Source organism: Hippoglossus hippoglossus, chromosome 3 (assembly GCF_009819705.1).
Source record: "Hippoglossus hippoglossus isolate fHipHip1 chromosome 3, fHipHip1.pri, whole genome shotgun sequence".
In the NCBI taxonomy this organism is placed as follows: Eukaryota; Metazoa; Chordata; class Actinopteri; order Pleuronectiformes; family Pleuronectidae; genus Hippoglossus; species Hippoglossus hippoglossus.
In genome coordinates this window covers 23,309,086-23,334,397 of record NC_047153.1, presented here as the reverse complement: position 1 = coordinate 23,334,397, position 25,312 = coordinate 23,309,086, and the positions used below count along the sequence as shown (strand labels likewise).

The following is a 25,312-nucleotide window of genomic DNA, read 5'->3' as shown; positions in this document are numbered from 1 at the left end:
GCTGCATGCGAAGGAGGAGGAGGAGGAGGAGGAGGAAGAGGGGGAGAGGAGGGAGAGGAGGAGGAGGAGGAGGAGGAGGAGGAGGAGGAGGAGAGCGGCCGGACAGACATGAACAGATCCTGTGTTGCAGGATGTGCAACGATGTGTTAAATGAAATGCAGCTGTTGAAATACAAAAGAAGAGATTTCTTCAGTTTGAATAAAATATAAGAAGCGGATGCCTTCAAAGGTTTGATCCGCTGTAAGCGTGTGATCGTTGTGACAACTTCTTTTAGAGCTTTGTGGAGACGTTAACTAGATCGTCGCATTCTTCAAGAAAAGTAATTACTCAGAAAACACCGATCACACACCAGTGCCATCACACCGAATTGTGTCAGCATACGAAAATATTATTTGTATTATTTTCCCCGTGGAGTCTTTTTTTATTCTAATCTATTAAACGCGTACGGATGATGAGAAGAGGGACGCTTCTCCTCTCCGCCTTAAATCAACCTGATTCACATGATCAGCGATTAACCGGTGATTTCAGGGAGATTATGCGGTTAAAAGTGCGAAGATTTGAAATGAAGGAGCAGCTCAAACTGTCGGAGGCTGAATCCTCCGTCTCTGCTGCTGCTGAGTGTCGGTGCTCACAGAGCTGCACAGCGGCCATCAGCACGAGTCATTCACCAGGAAAAACTTTATTTCACTTTCATTTTTCTTTAAAATGCTTGATGAGTGAAAATATATATTTACATATATTTCAATGATAAGACAAAAAAAACTGGGAATAAAAGCACACAGACACAACCATGACTCTTTTGGAAAACTGATGTATTTGATTATTAGAGTAAAGAATTACAGTATCTTAGTTGTTAGTAGGTATTAAAGTGTAGAGAAACTGGACCCATAAAGATCTTCCAACTTTCCAAGAAAGTGCATGTAACAGTCCGAAGGTTTTCAAACCCAATATATATTTATATTTATAAAAACACTATCATTTTGTCCCCAGGCCTTGATGGACTTCTCTTGCGTGAGTTATATGTACATTTTTCTTGCGAGGGAGTTTGCATTTCCACATCTGAATGGATTTACCAGAAGCTTCGACACAATAACTTTGCACTTGATGTCATTGAGGATGCTGGGACTTAGCAGCAATGTGGAAATCCAGCTAAGAAAAAAAAAAAACTAAAGGAGAATCCTGCTCATTTGATTGGCTGTCTCAGCTCCAAAAAACCAGGAAATAGGCCAGGCCGAATGTTCCCCTTTTAGCAACTGTCTTGCTTTTCAACAACACCAAAATACGAGCCACGAAAAAAAGAGAAGAGATCGAGGGAAAAATATGGAAGTAAACAAAAAAAAGTAGAAAGTACAATACACAGAAACAGTAACAACAAAACAAGTTAACACTAAAGAAACCCTTGAAACATAGCAAACTTCAATGTTTTGTCTTCCTTAAATAAAATACAAGTAAATAAGATTTGGAAAGAAAGGAACTACAGCATAATTTAGTCCCTTGCCTGATTTTCATTGTTTTGTTTTGATGAAGGGCGGGGGAGCATGAACACACAGATGTTAGACCATCTACAGAAGATCAGTGTACATTATTTACAGCAAAACTGTTTGCTTATTACAGGGCTAATGCATCACATGAACATCAACAGTTCGGTTATAGCTACTACAGACAGAAAATAACTTAATGCCAAGGGAAGGATATCTACCCAGATATTCTAAGTTTCAAAAGCACATTTTTAATCCCCCATACATACCCATTCTGTCTTTAAAACAAACAAAAACCTAACTGTTAATGCTGCCACTTGGTTTCAAGCAAGGTTATAATCACTAATAAATAAGCTCCTTAAAACTATAACATGTACATTGTACAAAAAAGCAACTTGTCTTCACACTTGTGTTCGTAAAGATTCAATGGTCAGCGAAGCAGTTCGGTTGATTCTGTCCCTGTCTTGTTCTCTTTCTTTTCTTCTTCTCTGTGTGTCTACATGTGTGTACAGTATGCCCTCAGGCATCTTCATGTGTCTGTGTGCGGCTCAGGACAAACACTCTAACTGGTGACGATTTCTTTATTGTCCTCCATGAACCGTGTGAAACGGAAGTGGGCCCCGTTCTCTGTGTTGGCCATTTTCTCAAGACCAGCGAGAGCAGCGTTGGGCTCCATGCTGTGTAGCTTGTCTAGGCTGCCTGTCAGGCCGCCGATGGGAGAGCTACCCCCATTTCCCAATCCACCTGACATCGGTGGGATGCCTCCATTCTGGATGACAGAGATTTCATTTGTCTTCATCGCAAGGCCGTTGGAGAAGGCTGCAGCGTACTGGTTCCAGAAACTGGCCGGGTCCCCGTGGCTTGCCCTTGATACCATGTCCTTCTGGAAGATCTCTGGAAACTTAACTGGGTTGGTACCCAGGAAGGCCATTGGCCCATCCACAGAGAGCCTGCGGCCTCGTCTGGCAGGAGCGCTGTTCCACATGTGTGTGCCCATGTGAACCTAACCAGAGTGAGACAGAGGGAGAATAAAGGGGAGGGAGGAGAGAGACAGAGGAATGAGAGGGATGAAAATTAGTGATGTTTGCAAACTTGGCCACAAGAGCTGCACATGAGATGATGCAATGGAAAAAATAATAATAATGCTTGAGTCTGAATTAACAGCTTCACACCCTGTGTGCAGCAGACTAGAGCGGTACCGGCATGATGTAAACATCTTATTTTGGCAAGACCGTTACAAGCAGTTTAATCTGAGCCTTAATTTGCTCATCTCACAAAGGGACAAGGGGGCCCGGGGGTAAAAAAGCTCTGGCCAGGGTTGCATCTGATATTACACATCTGCCAATATCCATTCCTTGATAAAAAAAACATGTAAAGTACAATGACTCACAAAAGTTCAGCTATTTCTGTCTAAAACGAGTATCAACTAACAGCTGGATTTACTACAAAATAAAAAAATAACATGTATCTCAAATTCCTCACTATAGATACGTATTGACCCAGTCAGAAAAAAAGTCACCTTTTTTGTTTAGTCAACATAATTTTCGCAAGTTTTAGTAGATCACTGAGCAGATGAGATTCTTAAAGATTTAGACCTGCGGCATTTTTTCTTAAAATCTGATATGGCAAAAATTTCGATTGACTTGCTTACATTGATTGCCTGTGATACTTAATTCTGAGCGGTGAGTCATTACCAGCCAACCACACTCTGGATTTTCTATCCAATAATCATATTACTTGCGTGATTCAGCCTTTCCACTAAGGCAATTTTTATCACAGGGCTGCTCCTTTAATTAATTATACAACATTACCACCTCTTGATGCCTAGTGCACTGACACGACATATGAAACTAAATAGCAGCTTGGAGACTAATTTTTCCCAAACATTCTCAAGCACGAACTTTTAGGAGACCAACGATTTTCTAGATTGTTTCGACATTTACCTTGAGGTTTCCTTTGGTGGTGAAAGCCCGGCCACAGATACTGCAAGCAAAGGGTTTCTCTCCTGTGTGAGTTCTCTCGTGGATCTGCAGAGCACTGGAGGAGGAGAAACACTTCCCGCAGGTGTTGCAGAAGTGTTGTTTGGGTGTCCTGCGTGGTGGAGCACCGGAAAGCACTGGGGAAGAGGAGGCAGATGATGTGACCAGTCCTGGTGGCATGTCCTTGTCAGGGTGGAGGCAATGGAGGAAGCCATTGATCTCAGGCTTGTTAATAGAGACAACAGAGAGGAGAGAAGGGGTTGGGCTGCAGGACAGGCTGGTGTTTGACGGCTCAAACAGCTGTGAGGGCAGGTCTCTCATTTGATGGGTCAGCATGTGCTGCTTGAGGTTGCCCTTTGTGGAGAAACCCCTGTTACAGGCCGTGCAAATAAATGGTCGTTCTTTGGTATGGCTTCGATAGTGAATGTCCAAGGCACTCTGACAAGCAAATGTCTTCCCACAGATGTCACATGATGTGTTCTTGATGATGCTACGCTCACGAAAGGGGAATAACATACCCATGGGGTCTTTTGAGGGATTGACAGATGTCAGGTCCAAGGCTCCAATGTTAGAGGGATGAGAGTGCAAGAAGTTTGCACTTGTGTGCTCAAAGGATAAGGCCCTCTGCTGCCTTTCTTCAAGGCTGGGGGATTTACGTGGTTGGGGCTGCATGTTAGTGGGGGATGGCGCCTGCATGGAGGAGGTAGATTCTGACACAGCTGGACTCCCGACGCTTTGACTTTCAACATCCCCTCCCAGTGACGAGGAGTCATTGGTGAGGCAATCCCCCTCGACTAAGCCATTTGCCATAACCTTCATGTGGCTGGCATGTAGCTCCTCTGTTTCATTACTATGAGCATTACCATTTCTTGCTTCCCCCTCTTGGCCAAACATTTCAGGGGGAGCTGGGGAGTTACACAGACTGTCATGGTAGGCATCAGCTGACCTGGGTGTGTCTGGCACACTGCTATCAGGGCCCTCCTCTAATCCTTCCATGTTGTCATCAGAGAAGTTGTCCAAATCATCAAAGTTTCTCTCCTCAAATGAGCCAGTGTCAGAGACCATGGACTCCGGGTAGCTCTCTGGCAGAGGGGTGTTGGGGATATGTCCACCCATATGCATGCGAATATGTTGCTGTAGAACCACAGCATTTGTGAACTTCTTCTGGCAGATCGGGCAGGAGTGTTGGACTCTGAGAGGAGGCATGGCCCTATGGACGCTGTAATGGGTCTTAAGATTCCCCTTGGTGGTAAATGCCCTGCCACAGACTTTACACTTAAAGGGCCTTTCCCCAGTATGAGTGCGATAGTGCATTTTCAGAGCACTCTGGCAGCTCAGCACCCGGTGACAGATGACACATTCGTTTGGATCTGTCACCTTCCTGTCAATGTTTTCCACAAGCTGCTGAAGTTTGGAGGTCTCTGACCCATGGAGAGGCTCCAGAATGCCTCCAAAGGGGAACTTAGCCTTGAACTGATCAGACATAAGGGGCATAAGTGGGTTGGTCATCATGGGCGGGCTGTTTGACGTTGTGTACTCAGCTGTACTTTCTGAAGCAGAGCTTAAATTTGTCATGAAGCATGAGGAGTGGCTGCCTTCTTCGGTTTTCTCATTTGAGGTAGGCAGAGTCGCACCTTCACCCTCTTCAGACACTCCATCATTACTTTTAGCTGAAGGCTCAGCAGAACCTGAGTCTCTCTTTGCAGTAACAGAAGGGCTAGTTATGGCTATTGAATGATCTTCCTTTTTGATGAAATGTGGAAGGCTCGGCATGGTTGGTGGCAGCAGCATACCGACTGAGGAAGTCAGAGTGGGCAAAACTGGTTTGCTGTCCAGCCAGCTGGTGACAGGTTTCTCAGGGGGCATAGACATGCCATATGGAATGCCAGTGCTGGTCGGTATGTTGTCTAAATGCTCAGGAACAGGGTAGGGGTTCATCTGGATGTGTGGGTATTTTTCTTTATGACGCTGGAAATGTACCTTCAGGTTACCACGGGTGGAGAAGCGGTTTCCACAGATATTACACTTGTATGGTCTCTCGCCAGTGTGGGAGCGCAGGTGGATTTGCAAGGCACTGTCACTCCCAAACACCTTGCCACAAAACCTGCACTTATGCTTGAAAAAAGATTCCTCCGAGCTGCTCTTGTGTTCAAATGAGGTGACATTTGGTGGCTTGCCTTTCCTCTGCTGGGCCAAAGCTGCTAAAGAGTTGAGGTCCTCCACAGTGCTGCCCACACTCGGCAGAGAGCTGGAGAACATGGGGTTTCCAGGAGGGGGCTGAGGTAGAAGGGGATTGACTGCAGAGCTTAACAAGCTACCTATTCCAAATGCTGGCTTGGATGACTTAACTAGTGAGGAGTTGCTGAGCTGAGAGTGGAGGCTACTCATATGACTCGGCCTCTTGTCAGAGGACTGGGCATTGATTGTTGATGGCCCCAGTGTGCTAATGCTTTGAGATGTCTCACTGGTGCTTGGGTTGGGCTGAGGTAGCTGTGCCGCCGCAGCCAGTTGTTTTAAGCTGCTAATACTTGCTGACTGACTAGCCAGGTTCTGCGCTAGGCCTGCGGCTGCAGCCAGCTGTTGGGAGAGATGTGAGCTGAGTGTGGTCAGTGGGCTGGCAGCAGGCCCCATTGTGCCTGGAGCAGAAGTTGGGGGCACCTGCATTTCTGGGGACTGGGAGGCCAGTAGCAGTATCTGATGGCGAATCTGCTCAATAAGCTGCAGCTGGTGAATTTGTTGCTGTTGTAGGCCCAGGAGTTGCTCCATCAGTGCTGGCACTGCTACCCTGGGGCCCACAGTGGAACGGGCCTCTTGGGAGAATTGGGCCACAGCCACTTTGGTGCTCTGAAGATTTTCAATGATGACATTGCTGTTGATCATGGAGAAGTTTCCCAGTTCAGTCAGGTTACTGAGCTGAGGTAGAGGGGCAGAGATAGCTGAAGTACCCACTGCGGGGCCAGAGGTGGCCCGGCCACCATTGCTGACTGTGTTGATGGGACTCCCACTCTCTGTATGACTGCCTTCCTCTTCATGACCACTGCTCATCCCGGAAATGTCCACGTCCATGGATTCTTCTCTTTCTAGATGGTTACGCTCCAAAAGGTCGCTGCACTCTGTTTCATCAGTGTTATTAACTGTGCCATTCATCTGGTCATCGGGATTATGGTGGGGAGACCCAGGCGAGAAAGTCCCGGTGGGGGAGGCAGGATTTTCATTCACTATCAGAACTAACTGATTCTTAGTGCAATTCTTCTGGTGTTCTTCAAGATCCGATAGTTCAAAGAACTCAGCACAACATCTGCTACAGACGTGGGCGTCTGACTCCTTGCAGGGGGGGTCCTCTGAGCAAAGTTCTGTGTCCCCTGAAAAAGAGGAAACAGAGGATTAGTGATTAGAAATGTTTTGCAGCTGAAAAAGCAGCTTTATCTCCTCAAATTCCATTGTTGTTAATCTTAAGTTAATCAGTTTTACACTTATCCCCTTGATGCGCTCACAAAAACAACGATCGAAAGGCAACAATAAGCCAAAAGAAATGTGTAAAAGCCTTATTCAATGCAGTGGCCTCTTGAACATGATAAGAAGGGATACAAAATCAATGGGAACTACTCAAATATTGCTTAAAAGTGATCTTTGAAGGTGCACATCTGGGTCTCATCAGTCCAACCAAAGGTAATCATTTTCTCCAGATAATCCATCAAAATATAGAATAGAGTGAAGTGAGGACATTGGTCTTAATGAAATTTCATAGAAAGGCATTGATTTCCTATATTCCATGCCCTTCAAAGTCGACTTGTCCACTCGGCGCAAATCAAGCATTTGAAGGACTTATTAGACTTTCAATTTGCTGTCAACTTTGCTCATTTTCAGCCAACTATGGGCATCTTGGACAGGTTATCTATGTCACTAAACTAATTTGTATCCACTCAGGCTGCAATCACAGTGAGACATGAACAACAGAGCCTGTGGCCTCCAGACTGTTAACTCACAAACTAAACACCAGCAAAACAAAAGAAGAAAAGAAAAGACTTACAAAATAAATAGTGACTTAATAAGTATTTATGATATGGAATCCTTTTTCACAAATAATTTTTTTTGCAATATAATTTAAAAAACAACGTACATTTTTTTTGTGAAATTGTGAATAAACTTTGACCCCCAAACCTTATCAACTACAAAAAAGCACTCATCAGTAAATTCTTCGAGATAAACAGCAATGGAAAAAAGTTTGAAATAATGGCTTAATCAAAACTAAAGAGTAGTGTGTTTCATCAGAATGCAGGCATCACAAACTGATAAACTGGACACAGCAGCTCACAGAACACGCAGTACAGACATAGCAGCTTCTGTGGTCACAGAGATGAAGATTCGAAAGTGGTTACCGCCATTAAAATGCACATTTTTATACACAGGACGAGTCAGGGAGTGAAAAGGCAAGACGACACCCGGCCCCCAGAGCCACTGCTGTGCTCCAGAGTTTCCTTATTCTTTTCCCTCTTTGTCACACTAAAATCTTGCTGTTTAACATACAAGTTGATTTACAAATTGTATTTCTCTATGAATCCCTTTCATTGTGCCTCTGGCCCCTCAACACTTTCATCAGAGCCAAGAATTCATTTGCAAATGAAACCCAGAGAAGTGCAGCCCTGCCCCACAGAGAGACAGGATGCCTTCCCATTGTTCGCGCAGCATGGGAGCGGCGGGGATCGTCGGCACAGCCTGGCCCTGCTCATCTCAGTCGACTCAAAGCAGATCCTGTTTAATTCAGGGATTATCTCCCTCAATGTTTCTCTACTCAGAGACATCAGATAACGCAAAGTTGCCATGACAGTAAACCCTGGCCCTCACACCACCAAACCATGCAAACAGGGAAGACTCCACTTTAATGATAACTTTTTATGTTAAATCCCCCCTGCCACCCACCCACCTACCTACACCCAGCACTAATTTTGAAAAAATGTGTTTGATTCTTAGTGTGAGAAATCTGAGGATTAAATACATTTTTTTGCCTCTTTTCTCAAGACTGACTGTAAAATAAAAAGGACAGTGAGTGGGTGAAAATAGGAGAGACAGAAGTAACAAGAGAAAAACTTTTGTCTAACAAACTTTAAGAAGATGCAACATTGATAAATAAAAAATGTGTTTCTGAGTGTGTGTGGACGTGTGTGTGTGTGCGCGTGCATGCTTCAGTATATGCAGAGCATTGCAAAAAAATTAAACATGGTGCATATATTTGAGAAACAGTGGTGAACACTGATATGAAAATAATTTACCATTTCATTTCTACATGTGTGGCTTTAGTTTAAACAGTTTCTTAACAAAACATTTTTTTATGTGGCGCACATTTTCAAAACCCCTAAAATCAATCAAAGATTTTCAATCGTGCTATTATTGACATGAAAGTGCCAAGAATTCCAAAATTAAAACTATCGACAAAATATATAATTACAGGGAAAAAATTTAAGAGAAATCGGAACATATATATTACTAAGATATTTTGTGCATATCTGTTTTAATTATTAACTGGAACTGGAGCAAAACATTTCCATCAAAGTATTGTAATGCAGCTGTGTACAGTCTCCTCTTCAGCCACTCTATATTACGTTTGAAATGTGAGAGAAGAAAGTAATAACTAAGCTCATGTAACTGTAAAACGATAGCTGAGAATGTCTGGACGAATATCTCACCAAATAACCTAAATCTTTACACTGCTACAGATTTTCTAATCTAACTGTACAACACGGTGTTTTGCTTTATCTGACCACAAATAAGGATCAAAATGAAATTCATGCATGTCTGAAAACCCACTGTCCACATAAGACTACTAAAGCAAACAGCGCAGATGCTGGCAATAGGCTTAATTCCAAAAATAGCAAGGATTAACTTTGAATTAAAATTAAGTTAAAGTCAAGCTGGTATGAAGATGGAGTCTGTAAAACTTCCATAGAATCTCTATCAAAAAGCACAATGTAAGCAGTGCACAGGGATTCAGGAGAAACAAAGAGCAGAGGACAGAGCCTAGAAAAGATTGACCAAAGTCTGAATATGAGAGGCGAGAAAGCGAGGATTAGTCAATAAAGTTGACGGAGAGCTTTGAGAGTTCCTACATTATTTTTTCGCGGGGGGCCTCTGTGAGCCTCTTGACACTTGTAACTTCAGGAGGATTTCTGCTCACATCGTCTCCAGCCCTCAGGACTCATCCCAATGAACACTAGATGGGGTTCCACTAAGCTGCCGTGGTCCAGGACAAGACTCCAATCTCAGAAGCTCTGCCCGGTGACACGCTTAAAGCTTAAGGGGAGGGAAAGAGGCGCGACGAGTCCCTCAGGCTACACCTGGACTCACACCACATAAACACTGGCGTAATGACGAGCAAAGCGCACTCTGTTTGTTGAGAACATCGGTGCAAAGGGGGCTGCCCTGCCAATCTCCCCTGTAGGGGGGCCGCTCTGATAGGGTGAAAGGGGATGGCCACAACATTGATAAGGCCTCACACTTGCACACACACACTTGAATAAAAAGCCGGGGCCTTGCTGGGCCGCCTGCAGCTCTGATCAGCAGGGTCAATGGCGTGGTGGAGAGAAACACACTGGGCCCTGAACTCTCATCACCTCTGCATAGAGGGACACTGGCAAAGGTTAAAACAGCTCAACATCCCACCCTCTGTGGCTCGCACTCCGACTTCCTATAGTAACTACAGCCCTAAGCATCACTGACATTCACCTACTAATACAATGACTTTCTGTTTTTCATTTCCGGGCGACCACAACCCTCCAGAAGCCAAACACAGCACTGTCTCGGCTAAAACACAGCTAATCTGAGGACAACATGTCCCTAACTTTATAATTTCACACACACAAGAGACATTGAACACTTTTAAAATGCAGCTTTGTTTTGGACACAATATATCATTTAGCAATCTGCAGTTTACCAGGGTTTGTGACAAAAGTAACATTTGATTAAGTTGATCAGATTTTAAGGAAATTGCAGACAAAAACAAGTCCCAGGGAAAAAACTCGATTTTTGCATTAATCAAGTTCCAAAACAAATCACGTGAAATGGGCTGAAAATACCTTTCTATGCAAGGCTTCCCCCTGAAACACACCAGCACAGGCTTTTCAGGCTGCACTGAATACACTGTGACTTTTACAGATATTTACATCAGATTTATTACATTTACAGGCCTTATCCAATAAGTGTGTAAGCCAAAAACAATTTCTGACTTGAGCTGGATTTTTTATGTATTGCATATTTTAATATTGTTATTATTATTCTATGTGTGGATATATTTTTTCTGGTGACAATTAAAATATTTATAATACAATTTGATCACATTGCATGACAGACCACAGAGAGGCCTTCATTCAGGTAAAGAATAGTTATTTAAATTGCAGACATTTTTAATAAGTATTATTTTCTTGGTGATGAGTAGAAGAGTCGGTCAGGCAAAGTAATACGTAGCGACGCAACGTCCTGTTACGAAATTAAAGGGTTATTAATGTTAACCTACAATCTATTCACACCGTAGTTTTGTTGACGTTTTATTTTCTACTTTCAAAATAGACGTGATAATTTACCATCTCTCTGAACCTCGCCTGTGTTTCGCTGGCCTTTGTAAGAGCTCCTGCATGGATTTCCAGCTCTGAATGGCACTTTGTACAAACTGATTTCACATTTTAGGCACAACAGCACCAGTAAAAGAGAGTATTGTTCACTTTACCAACAAAACATCGCACAGTGTTTAAATTTACAGCAGGCGATGGCTCATCCAAACGCGTAAACTCCTCTAAAGTTACTTTAAAGAAAAAAACGAAAACGTCTATTTTAATTTTGGTGGAGGAAACCACACATTATTTTGTAATGAAACAAAAACGGTTAGTGTGTGTATGTGTGTGTGTGTGAGTGTGTGTGTGTGTGTGAGTAAGACGTGACTTCTCTAAGCTGCTATAACAAAGTTGAGCAAAAAAAACGTGTAAACGATGAGTAAACCGAGGGGATATTTTCAGGATGTGGAGAGGTTGTGTGTTTATTTGCGCTCTTCGCAGCACTTTGACCTCCTTTCATCCAACTTACAGCCAAACAGCTCAGCAGTGTGTAAACAGCGAATTACTAATAGGAGCGATTTCTTACATAAAACGAGGGGAGATATTGTAGGATTTTCTAGGTTAAAAAATGCGGATGGTTTATCTGTGTGTCCGGGACCCAGGAAAAGTTGGAGAGTCCCGACAGGAGCGCCAGGGTGGTCCGTGTGGACGCACCGAGAGCGAGCACCGAGCGCAGGGAAAACCTCGGGGAGGACCGCGAGCCGAACCGGCTGCTGGTCGTGACTGAGTTTATACATTACCTTAAAAACACTATTTCAAACTGAAACGAAGTTTTGAAACTTTTTTACTCACACGTTGCGTAAAACTGAAGAGAATCGCGCCCCGTACGTTATTTATTATCTTTAACTAATTTATCTTTTATAGTGAAGTTGGTATAAAAGCGACCACAGAGGTTTAAATGAGGGGTAAATAAAAAAAAAAAAAGCGTTAAATCATCTTTTTAACTGAAATACTGTACATTTATGGGACATCCTAAAGTTTTCTGAAAAGTGGCTCAGACTTTTATCAGGCACACGATGAAATTTGGAAAGAAATAAACAGATACAGAAAAGTATAGAGCTCAAAACTTAAAGCAGGAACTTTTACGCTCATGCTTCACCTCAAATAAGCTGAAACAGTTTTTTAAAAGTGTGTAGAATTCATAGTGGTGGTATAAAAGGAGCGAGAAGCAGCTTGGACTCACCATTGTGTTCCGATAAAGGCTGATGAGGGTCGGATTGGAAGTGTTGCGGCTTCGCTTGTTTCCTCCGCGACATGCTGGCTGGCACATCAGCGAGCGCAGAATAAAAAAATGACTACAAAAACCCTGCTCAAAAAATTACGTAAAATCGAGCCCATCCACCGCGCATGTGCCGCGTTATGATTATCAATAATGCTCTGCGATTAATCATACAGGAGGGGGCTTCTTTGAAAGGCGATTGGCACCTCGCCAGCCCCCCTCCTATTCAAATGAAGTCTCTTTAATCAATTAGCTCCTGATTTGCTGGGGACTCTTGTCTCTCTCTCAGCTCCCACCCAATGAGTTGATCCGTACGGGGAAGAAAGGCTGGCTCTTCCAAACTCCCTTTGGATACGGTTTAACCCCTTGTGTTAGCCCGAGTCAACGCTTATCTCGACTACTACAGGGGAATGTCAGCATCTCGAGTCCATGCCTGCGACAGTATCTTTCAATCTTTCACATTCATCAAGCAGCGATCACACTTTTTCCCTTCTCTCTTTCTTCTCCTCCTGTAGATGTGGACTGACCGGACGCTCCGTGCGCTCCAGCCAACTTTCTCCTCTTCTCCAACTCGGTGTAGTCCGTCCTCCGCTGAACTCGCTGTGCGCGGTGCGCGGACACCTACTCTCTGAAGAGTTTCGAGCGGAGGTCTCGGTGCGCCGAAACGCAGCGTCGCGCCAGCATGTTCCCGTGCGTAAAATGGCACCGGTTCACGTCCCCTTCGTCCAGAAAAAAGTCCACGGTGCGATCCGACGTCCCAATCAGTTTCATTTGATGATTATTAGTAAGGAAAAAAGAGGTGGGGGTCACTTACTAACACGTTTTCATCGCGCACTGCATTCCGCGAATAAACAAACTTTGCGGGGCCCGTGCAGCGCTGGGACAAATGTGGAGCCCGGCCCATCGAGGGTCTGATTGGTCACCGGGCTATTCAGTCATGCTGCCATTCACCTCCACCTCCTCCCTCCCTCCCTCTCTCCCTCTCCCCCTCCCTCCCTCCCTCTCTCTCTCTCTCTCTGATTACGCACAGCAGATCCAAACGCTTTGTGCGCGCCAGGATGAGCAGTGGTAAAGAGAGCGGAGAGAGGTCTGTTTGTCTGAATAGGGATAAATAAAGCTTTCACATTTCTTCCTTAAACATTTATTTCCCCCAGCAAATGGAGGCCTCACACACACACACACATCATGTGAAACCTTTACACCACCTATTTAACTATTAGATACAAACTTTAAAAAGCCTAAATGTCGTCACCATCAAGTGGGATGTTTGTACAGTAAAACCAGTTTGAATGAATAAACTGTATTCTTATAAATTGGATGCGTTGTAGGCCTAGTGATAAGTAAGCAAGGCAATGCTCCTGGTAACTGTACAGCCAATAAAACAATGTGTTCATCAAACCTGTAAATAAAGTTATGGTCCAGTTCTCCACGACACACTATTATTATTATAATTATTGCTATAATAATAATAATTATTATTATTGTTATTATTGTCACCTGTCTAAATAATGCAGACTAACAGTTGTGCGCCTTCCTTCAGTGGGCTGGGATGTTTGAAGAGGGCAACATGTCCCACAGGAGCCCGGCTCCCTGTGAGTCGAGTAGATTTATTACGTGAAAAAGATAAACGAAGCTCTCAGTCGGCTTGATTTTGAGAAATGAAGATAATAACGTTACTATAGGTGATGCCTCGGATGCCATTATTTTTCACTGAATATTTAAAGAGCAGCTGCGGGCTAGATGGATCTGGTCCTCTCTTGTGTCAGCTATCTTTTAGTTTCGACGAGCCTCACTATTTACTTATTCATGAAAAAAGGGAAAGAGCAAGAGGAGGAAAATCAAATACTTCTGATGGCTCTGAGTGATCTGCTTTATCAATGCGTTCTGACAAAATCATTTAAGGATATATGTGTGTGTATATATATATATATATATATATATATATATGTGTGTGTGTGTGTGTATATATATTTATATATATATATATATATACATATGGTGACAATTGATATATGTCAGGACAGTTTAAAAATGTGATGGATCGAAACGTGGGCTTGGTCTAAAAAAAAAAAACTAACAGCAAGTGATCATTAATAGAGGAAAACGTGCGCGCGTGTGTGTGTGTGTGTGCGCGCGCCGTTTAAAAAGCCCCCCCCCCCCCTGCAATTACGTGCACCAAACTTGAAACTGCTGGGAGAGGAAAAAAAGGGGGTCTGCAATATTGTAATGTCCCGGGCGGGAAAATCAATGGGCAGTTAATTGATGTGAGTGTTGGTGTGAGATTGTAAACAGGGTGATTTGCAGCCCAGCCGAGCGGGAGACATTTTAAATGGGATTCACTCGGGACGGTGAGGATACAGTGTTAACAATCATGGGCTGAATGACACTGCGGAGACGGACACAGTTTGGAGACCCCAGCACACATAAGTCACACCCAGCAGCGACTGGGAACAAAATAAAGTTTCAGCTATGACTGAGGAGATAGTTCAAGTGTTCATTTTGCAGGATGCAATATTAATGATGAAATATTATTTATAATATCCAGCACATAATAATCTGTGAATTATTTTGGCTTTACCAAGATATTTATGATGTAAAAAACAGCAAATAATATACATTTAGAGTAGGATCTAATATTAACAATTATTTTCAAATGAAAAAAATATGTATTTTTTATTAATATAATTATATGAGTTAATTAAAAAAGCGGTAGCCTATGGATCCATCTAATCAAGCATTTTTGACTAGTTTTTTGGGGAGGGGCTGTCTTTTAATCAAATGTTAGTTAGACGAGCCTTTTGCGCATAAAGAGCGCGCATTTTGCCTGTTACGCGCAATCCTTGCATATCACACCAGGTCCGGCCCGCGTGCCTCCATTCATTACCGCCATCGACATCCAGTGATGGATCATACAGCGCAGGAAAAGTGCGCATTTGGCCCCATAATAGTGACAGTTAAAGCGACGACTCTCCCCAAACCGGAGCAGTTAGTGACCCTCAGTCACTCAGCGTGTCTGCAGACCGGAGAGCCCACTCCTCCGTGTCACAGCGGATTCAACACGTGGTGGGTTTCTGCTCCCTGATCCACGCGACGCGTAAAGAATGACAACGAGCTGGAGCAGGGCCTTCATCTGGGTCAGCTGCACGTGTGTGTGTGGGTGTGTGTGACGTGTGTGTGTGTGTGTGTGTGTGTGTGTGTGTGTGTGTGTGTGTGATAATGGGAGCCCAAGTGGCAAGAGAAGGAAAAGAGGAAAACGTGTAGGTTTAGGCTCTATAAGGATGGTGTGTTAAGTGGAGGAGTGATTCATTAATTCACATGACTGCTGCTACTTGTGTCATTATTACACTCCATTATTATTTAATAGGTTGGATTTACATACCATCAGTTAAAAACAACATTTAAAGCCCTTTTGATAATAAAAAATCAAAGTTATAGCTATAGAAAGAAGAGAGGCCTTACATTTTAATAAAAAGAAAATATGTCAACTCACACAGACAGCAGTACATTACCTACACATCATTTTCTAAATGAAGTATAAAAGTGTACCATTCTATATACTCGTACTCAAGCCTTATTTTCGATTTACTGTAAATACCGGAGACTCTGACCCTCGTGCTTCCAACACATATGAAGAAGTGCACGGCCTTATTCATGGCATGCTGACGTCTTGCAGGATTAGGGGCTTGATTAAACGGATTGTTGTAAGCTGGCCTCATGCTCAAAGAAATAAAGCGATAGGCCCACATTTTCCTTGTATCGAGTCACACACACACATGCTGTCACTGTGTGACTCTTACTAGTGCCATGTAGCTTTGGTTAAAGGTGTCCAACTGCAAGAAACTGTAATAATATTACCTCATTTAAAATGTAGACATTTCTCTGAGTATCACTAAATCATCATTTTCAATTTCTTCATATTTACAAGATACCAATTCAGAGGAGTGCCTTTTAAATGATCAACATTTACAATGTAAGTTATCAATTGCTGCAGAAACTATAACTTGTTCTAGTATGAAAATAAATTAGTGTGCCTGTCACATGATCAGAATGCAGCATTTACAGCTCCGTGTTGCCACTAAAGAAACCCCATTGAAAAATGGCCTGCATTAAAATTCAGTACCTGCAGCAGCAGAGAATAGCCTCCATTAATTAAGAGATCAAACCCTCTCTATTGTCCTCCAGCAGCCCTGCCACCACTTGTCCCGCAGATTGTCTCCCCCCATTGTGGCCCCTGACAACTTCCTGCAGCATCACCCGATATCAATGGGCCGTGTTTGTTTTTACATTATCTCAGCTGCAGTTACAGACATCCCCTTTCAGTCCCGTCTTGTTTGAGGGAAAACAAGCAAACATTCAAGGGTGTCACGGAGGTGCTGGAGGTCAGTGGTCCATCACACACACGCACGCACGCACGTACACACACACACACACACACACACAGCCTGCTAGTGTGCGTGTGTGCGTGTGTGAATGTAACTTTGCATGTGTCACTGATACAGTGAACTGAGACATACACACACTGCCCACTCTGGGTGAGTGAGTGTGAGTGAGTGTGAGTGTGAGTGTGTGTGTGTGTGTGTGTGTGTGTGTGTGTGTGTGCGTGTGTGCGTATCAGCTGTAACTGGCCAGGAGCAAGTGTACAAGTGTCAGGAAATATATACCTGAGGATCCCTGACTAGCGTCGTCCTCCCAGTCATTAGCGAGAGAGGAGAGGATGCACCAGTGTCTCATCCTCACTGGTGTCACTGGAGAGCAGACACCACAGGCGGTGTGCGTTTTCGAATAGAAATCCACAGTCACATCTTGTCGTACAGTTTGCACTGTGCAGTGGCACACTTCAAAAAAATACATGGAAACAAATTCATTGGTAATAATGATAATGTAATCTGAATATAATATACACAGATAATGTTATTAACTAGTTATAATAATTCAGAGTTAAACAATAAATCATTCAAATGATGGCACAATGCACAATATTATTTAAATCTGAACCTAAAAGGTTATTTATAATTTTTCTTTTCTTAAATTTACATCTATAATTTCAAATTGTACAGTATACAATAAGAAAAATCAATACGTGCTCAAACACACAATAAACATATCTATTTAATTTCGGTTAGTTACAGTTACAAGACTTAATCTGTTTCTCATTACCCAGCACCCAACATGTTTTTTTTTCTGAATAGATACTTACATTCACAGAGATCCAATCATTAAATCCTCCGACTGTTATGATACAAATTCACTTGATTGTATTTGATTAAACATTCTCGCTTGACTTGCATTAACGAGAAACACCACAGCACTGGACGACCACCAAGACTCCCATTTTGGCTCCTCGGCATTCTTGAAGAAAAAAAAAAAACACATTCTACTTTCATATGACATTGACGAATGATATTTGGATGAAGGGAGATGCTGAGATCGTTAGATGTTTCGCAGAACGGAGCCGGATTACACTGACACACATCACTAAGAACTGGAGGTTACCGAGGAACCAAAACACACCAGACATCTTGAAGAAATTACATCACCCCTCTGAAAGCTGAGTGTTTATGTATTTTTAAGAACCTGGAAGCAAAACTAAAAATTACACATTGAATTATCCCTACATTACTTTGCGTGATCGTAAACACAGAATGTAAAGAGCATGCACATGTGATGTCTGCGTCACAGCAGCAGAGCAAGTCCAGAGAGAGAAGTGTATGAGCACACAACAAAGCAGCGTGCAGGTAACCACCGAGCGTTCAGACACGCCACGTAAAGCACACACACACACACACACACACACACACACACACACACACACACACACATTCTTACAGTAAATACAGCCACAAAGTAGAAACATAAAGTGGTTTATTCGCTGCAACTCTGGGCACAAGATGTTTATCAACTGCCGCCAGACAGCTGTGTTGGTTGGCCAGCGGTTAACTGTGTCTCAGACAGCCCCTTATTGCTATTGATAGTTAGCATCAGTGTCCCGGCTGAGAAATGGGGCTGCTATGAGCAAACGCAAAGCTATTGATCTCCGGCTTGTCCCCTGACCAGCCTGGAGCTAGAGGGAAGGATTGGGAGCCGGACGGAGCCTCCGAGACGCTCCCATAAACTCACTGTCTGCCACCTGGAACAGATACTGGTGCTGTGTTCAGAAAGTTACTGCTCCTATCTGTTGTTGCTGTACATTCAAGTTGATCACCTGCATCCACAAATAGCACCAACATGACTAAATCAGTCAGTTTTTATGAATCAGGTCACATTTGGAGCAGAGGAAGCCACACATTTCTTATTGGTTCTTACATTAACAAGTTTATCTTGAGCCCATGCCAGCTTATCTGCTAGCAGATATTAAAGGAACATATGGGACTTTCTTCTAAAAAGATGGTGATAGTTGTCTGCAGTGCCTGCAAAACAAAAATAACAACATCTGTAGCATATCATATTGGTGTCTGTGTTAATGTTTGCCAATAAGTGCCAAAATGAAAACTTCATATAGCTTAAGCCATGCGGTACAGATGTGCATATATGTTAACATTTTACACAAGAAAATGTTTCTTTTCTTTATTGAAGGTCTACAAGTTTGGTTGTATTTGCATCATTTATATATTTATTTCTAGTTATTTATAATAATGTTTATGGTTAAAATGTAAAATATTCAGCCTCATTACATTTCTTTGTCATAAGGTTTGATAATGACATCTTTAAGAATCATAAAGTATATATATTGGAATATCTGGAATTTTTCTATTACTTAATATTGTTTTCGGCATTGTGCCTCAAAAATTCCCATTGGTCGGGATCTACAATTTTAGGTTAAGTCAAATAGTGTTTTACCTTTCTGCAGAATTCGTCCTATCCGTTCCTCTTCTCTTCAAGTGACTTTTATATTTTTGTGCATGTATTTACTGATTGGCTGGAATAGACGGATTTCACTTGCATGGATTTAGATTTTCAGAGTACAATGTTAGTGTGCGGCCTGTAGCGCATAGTTCATCAAACTACTACTTCAGTTTGCCCTCTGCTTCCTTCCATATTCCCAATAAAGAAAATATGACGCCTTTCTATGCTTAATTGCTCTTTAAAACAAGCACAAACACAGAATAGACTGCACTGAGGTTTCGGTGGTAAAAAAAAAATCAGCAATCTGTTGGAAAGAGCTTAATGTGAGGTCCTCATGTGTTTGCATGTGTGTGCTCCTCAGCTCCTTGTGACCACACAAGAGAGGGGCTCTAAATGTATGTTTGCGTATGTGTGCGTGTCACAGGGAAGTCTCCTTGTGTGCGTGTCTGTTTTTGTAAAGTGTATTATTTAGCTAAGCGGTGACCACACGATAAAACACGAGGGATAAAAATTTCGGTATAAATCTGGCACATCCCTCAACAAGCCAAACAGAAAGGAGGGGGGGGGGAAATGAGACGTTATTTGGTTAAAGCGGCATTGTTGCACACACACACACACACACCACGTCTGTACTGGTGAGGGGAGAGGGATGAAACCTGCCAGGAGGTTAAAGTGGAGGGGTGGGGGGTGCTGAGGTGGGGGCTTGTCATTCTTTATTTACCCCACTTGTGGAAGTCGAGTCAGATACGAGACGTCAGAGAAGTTAGGTCCCTGATGACTGGCGAAAAGACTACCCTGAGGGGGGTGTGGGGTAAACTCAGTGAAGTTCCAGCGCTGCCACCACTTCAGATTCTTTCTCTCCTTCACTCGTCTCCTTTTGTCTTCACAAGTCACTCTTTCTTCCCGTCGTCCACTTCTCTTCCTCGACTTTCTGTTATTGCCACATTTGCAGAAGACAGAATTTTTTTGGGCCATGCATTTATGCAAAACACTGGACACTTTGGTACCCACTCTTGTGTTTGTGTGTGTGGTCAAAACAACCAACTATCTCCTCACTCTCTCCCTCGCCCCCTCTCTCTCTCGTAGCTCATTTAGGCTGCACGTCAGACAGAACGGCAATCAGACTCTCTCATCGAACTCCACTGCACTTTTTTTACATCCCCTCCTACCTCTTGGCTCGTCTCGTCTGGCAATTTGCTGCTTTGTAAACTCCCATCAAAATGTCTGGCGAGGGGGACACGGCACAGATTTCCTTACCTTTTCACAACAAGGCCCCTGAGAGAGATCCACCCACCGTCCGTGATGATGTCACTGTGTTTAATCATTTCTGTCGGTCACCCTTCCAAGTATCAAAAAACGAAAGTGGGGTTATCTCATGTCTAAAACCTCTGCTGCAGGTATACAGGCTAAACGTACACAGGCAAACAGCTGCACACAAACATGCATATGGTCTCACTCTCTCTCTCTCTAACACACACACACACACACACACAGGACTCTTTTCAAAGAAGTTTGCTTTTTTTATTACTTCCTTTCCCATTCAGAAGCCTCCCCACTTTTCCAGAGTGCCCTGGGTGTGCAGTGAAAGAGCCGTGCTTATTATGTGCTCCGTGTTCTCCAAACCCAGCATTGTTTTGTCCAGATAGCTGGTTTTCTCTCTCTCTCCCTCTCTCCCCCACCTCCCCTTCTCTTGTCTCTCTTTAATATTCAGAGTAACAGTCTTGGCTCTCACAAGACGGCTGTTTTCCCAGTTTTCTCCCCTGCTTGTAGCCAAGTGTGGCCCATGTGAGTGTAAACACGCAGGAGGGAGGGACATCTCCTGACAAATATCTCAGAGGATGTGCCACCCTGCCCCGTGTCATTCATTCTCTACCTGGCACCACAGCTAAACTGTTAACACCAAGGTGTGAGCGCCCGAACGCTAAAAAGACTGCCAGCGACTGCACTTGCCTGGTCCACTGAAAATCCACACACACATATGATCTCCATAAAAAACAGGATGCAGGATATGAGCATATCATTGTGTTTCTTCACATTAAATGGCTTTTGGTAGGCTTCAGATACTTGCCATGTTAATTTTTCTTTTACTTCTCAGTTTTAAAGGTAGGGTTGGTAACTTGTCACTGAAATATTTTTTTAATTATTTGTTGAAATCTACTTTACGATATCCATCAATAAGTAAAGTTGCCTGTTTCTGTGGGCCTCACAGGTAAAAATATGACTAATCATTTCATTCGGACCAAATGGCATACCTGTCTGTCACTAACTGACCTGCTTAACTGCAAAGACCTTGCCTGTTCCCTCACTGTGCATGACTTGTCTTCAGCCGGAGAGACATACACCACTGTAGCAGAGACGACAGCAGATGTTAGCGAGCGAGTCACAGAAAAGTCAGCTTCTAGCAGTTGTCAGGCAGTGTACGTCCATGTGTTTTGGGGGCATAGATTTGACAAACTGGCTGATGGGAGTGGGACATATCAGTAACATTTTTAGCAAAACTCAAAATTACACATTGAATCATCCCCGGTTGTATATTTTTAAGTATATTTTTGGGCTTTTGGCCTTTATTTTGATAGGACAGAGAGCTAGCGTTGAAAGGGGGGCGTGGTTGTATTTTTAAAGTGTAGCATGCTCATGCTAGCTTTTCCAAGATTACCAACCCTAGCTTTAAAGAATTTGGGCAAACAACATTCACCTCAGCTATATACATTATCTATGCAGTGTATGTTAAATCCACTATAAGCACATGTATGTCTTCTATTGTCCCCTTTACACTGTTGGAAGTAAGGAGGTGTTGTTGGCCTTGTGTGTCAGCATGTTCCGTCAACACGAGCTGTGAATCCTTTACATTCATCGCACTTGGCAGATAGGGTGATTCTCATTTGGACTGTAACATTTTACAGTGGCCCTTTGTTTAACCAGGTGGCTAACACCCCTCACTGAGCAGATATCTGGAAAGACTTGCACCCACTGGAGAAAATTGTCATTACGTTGTAGCCCAGTGATCCGCCAGTGGCAGCACAGCGCTAGCAAACAGCATGAATTAGGAGTGGAGCCTATACTTACACAGAAGATACACTCCAAACATTGATAAGGCAGCGCACCGCATGGCAGTCAGGCCCCTGGTGATGTTAACAGCACTCTGCTATTATCACAGGTGTGATCGCTCACCAGCCCACAGCCACATTTACATCTTAATTACCAGCCTAATCAATGGGCTTGCACTTTGACTTCATTTGTGACATTCATGAAAGCTCATTTAAGATGTAAGAATAGGCCATCGTAAGTATTGGTGCAAAGAGAAAAGCACCTATTTTCCACACGGGATAAAAGGTAACAAAGGAGATTAAAAAGGGGGCCGACTCCTGAGTTCGAGCAGGTCTGATCACAGCAAACTGTGGGGTTGACAAAGTGAGTGCAGGGAGATATTTATGATAATTGCACGCTCCTCCCAAAATGACAAAGCAAATTGTTGAGATGTGCAGCGCATGACAGAAAACGGATGGCTTGCGGGAGTTGAGTCTGGTGATTTAAATGGCAAGTGATTGAACAACAAACTCGCATTAAGACCGTATTGATGAGTTCAGTGTTTCATTTGGGATCAATAAGACGATTGGTGGAGCCTAAAGCCAATACATGCAGCAGCAGGGAGAGACTGCAGAGAGGAGAGAGAGAGAGAGAGAGAGAGAGAGAGAGAGCGAGAGAGAGAGAGAGAGAAGTATTGAACTGTTACGTCGAATAGGGCTGGGATTTTTCAACAGGAGGCCTTGGAGAAAACTGTAACTACATGCAAGACATGATAAAACTCCGGGGTTTTATACAGTGTGGTGTGGTGTCGTCATAGCAACATACAAAGGGTTTCTGATTATTTGTAGTATTAGTTTAATAGCAGGTTGCCCCTAATCTATATGATTCTGAACCAGAGCCACTCATCTCAAACACCAAGTTAAGATTTGGTTCAAATGTATAAACATATTTTTAAGAAGGAAAACTAACAGGATTATAAACTGGTGCGTTGCTTATCTTTTCTATACATGAAGTCACCAGTAAACTCTGCCTCCCTGTTACAACATCAGTAAGTTGTAAAACATAAACATGTGTTGTAAAATTAGTTAATCAGAAAACACACAGAATTAGCTAGCTTAAAGAAATGGGTGAATGAAATGAAAGTATATAATTGAAATAGTTTCTACAAGTTAATGGTAACAAATAAAACCAGCAGTCAGTACAGTGCGTAGCTCTGCCAAGGCCCAACTGTCCCCTTAAAATTAATTTAGCTGCACCAAATTGCACACACTGATAAATATCTGTTCCCTTAGTATGCTTCATTTTTTTTCAGCTAGATTCATGAATTACTCCCTGGAAAATTGGGGGAAATGTCAAAAAATGCTTGCAATGTTAAAGAAAGTGACCCCCTACATCTGCACCAGAATTTAACAGGTTAATCCCTGACTCATACCAGATTCTTCTACAAGGTTTCGTGTAAACACACAACAAACACACAAAGAAACAAATGAAAAATAAACTCCTCAGTGGAGTTAAAAAAAGTAATGAATGCATAGTTGACAGTTTAAACAATTTTATTATCATTAATGAAATAGTTAGAAACAATTTGGAATAGTTGGGTATATAGGAAATAGAAAAAGCAGTTAGCACAAAGTTATGAAACAGTAGTGCAAAAACATTTGCAATCATTACCTAGCGAATAAAGGGTCTATTAGATTCAGCTAAATGTTCAAACAGTTGAATTAGTGAGCGAGATTTGATGAATGATCTGATGAAAAACTGTTAAAATAATAAAACGGGTATAATGAATAAATGGGTAAGACGTCTAGCAACTAGCAAAAATGTGAGCTACACTACTACTGACAATGCAATCAACAAAATATAGTAAAACATAGTTTTAAACATACAGTTTTTACACTGCAACACATTTTAAACATGACTGGTTGTATGACAGATCTGAGGATGTACGTCAGACAAGGAAGGATTAGGAACTACTGATCTAAACCACTGAATATGCAGCAAAAGGCCTGTTTTTCTTACACTGAGTGTATGTGTGTGCAGTAATAAAATTAGAAATTAATTGTGATGATTAATCCAGACGCTGTGTAGTTGGAGCAGGCTGTGTCGGGGAAGAGGCCTGGTACTGTAAAGCTCACGCAAATCCCAGCTGTTTCATCGCTCTCCTCCCACAGTGTGACAGATGATGCTAACAATGAACATTTCATCTTCAGCCTCGCTGCCAGCTCCGATGCGACAGAGATGAAGTACATCCGGCCAGATGAATTACTGCACAGTGATTCATCATGATAGGCCAATAGAAAAAATACAAATGAACAATTAGCAAATTTAGCCTTAATTAAGCGCTCGCAGACAATAGATGAGCTTGTAGAGCGTGTGTGAACATGCTCTGAAAGAGTCAAAGCACACGGCTAATCTTCATGTAGTTTGTAGAATATTAAAATGTTAATTAGGGTTAATTGCATAATTTCCCTCGCTGCTTACTGATTATGCATGTCAAACACAAAGAGGCTATTTGATTAAGCAGAATGCTCTCGATAGAAGATGTATGGCTAATGAAGAAATGTGAAGCTGAGCCGAAATTCCCATACAGAGCGAATGGAAATCTAAATGTATCTTTTAAAAAGGTCAAAATGTGTGAATAAAGACAGAGAATTACTATCGATCCTCAAACATATAGGCAGCAAATGTACTTTTAAATAAAAAAAAATAATACAACATATTGCAGATGAAATTAAAATAGTTATTTAATTCTGCAACAACTCAAAAGTTTTCAAAGTGATGCAGTACAAGTCTGAAGAATGATGTACTGTTAAGTTTGCCTGGTTTGAACCATACTCAGGTCACATGTGTTCAGTTCTTCACTCAGCGCCTGATTTGAGACCATGTCGTCTCCCACACCGTCTCCTCATGAGTGATAATGCAGTTTAGCACACAACACAGTACCGTGTGAGACCTGGATGACATGAATCCCTCGTTTCAACACTGGCTTAGACATTAAGACCCACAAGATCTTCAATGTTACAAAGCATGCACACACACACAGGCAGATGCCACAAAAACAAATTAAGACATATCTCATAATTCAATGTCACCAAATCCAATTGCAATCAGGAAAACTCAATTTGTCCCGAGCCCTTGAAATAATGAGTTGATTTGAGTAGAAGT

General features: G+C 42.6%; 1 protein-coding gene across 5 annotated transcripts; it reads right to left on the bottom strand.

Moving 5' to 3' along the window:
- Positions 1–793: 793 nt before the first annotated feature.
- sall1a (spalt-like transcription factor 1a) lies at positions 794–20,545 on the bottom strand. Of its 5 annotated transcripts, none has more exons than XM_034579295.1 (5): positions 19,842–20,545; positions 17,475–17,626; positions 16,939–17,112; positions 3,422–6,819; positions 794–2,481 (listed from the first exon to the last, which is right to left on the bottom strand). In XM_034579295.1, the coding sequence occupies exons 3-5, from the start codon at positions 17,006–17,008 to the stop codon at positions 2,041–2,043; spliced, it is 3,909 nt and encodes a 1,302-aa protein (XP_034435186.1). In that variant the 5' UTR covers positions 17,009–17,112; positions 17,475–17,626; positions 19,842–20,545; the 3' UTR covers positions 794–2,040. The 5 variants fall into 5 exon arrangements, with proteins under 5 accessions (XP_034435186.1, XP_034435196.1, XP_034435205.1 ...); XM_034579305.1 differs by having other exon boundaries at positions 20,378–20,545; XM_034579314.1 differs by lacking the exon at positions 19,842–20,545 and having other exon boundaries at positions 17,475–18,056.
- Positions 20,546–25,312: the final 4,767 nt, after the last annotated feature.

Bases quoted from the DNA above. Each gene is read 5' to 3' on its own strand.
- sall1a (XM_034579286.1), bottom strand. From the start codon at position 12,314: ATGTCGCGGAGGAAACAAGCGAAGCCGCAACACTTCCAATCCGACCCT. The intron at 6,820-12,241 runs GTGAGTCCAAGC...CCTCTTTTTCAG, and splicing joins GCCTTTATCGGAACACAATG to GGGACACAGAACTTTGCTCA. The intron at 2,482-3,421 runs GTAAATGTCGAA...CACTCTGGTTAG, and splicing joins CCACCAAAGGAAACCTCAAG to GTTCACATGGGCACACACAT.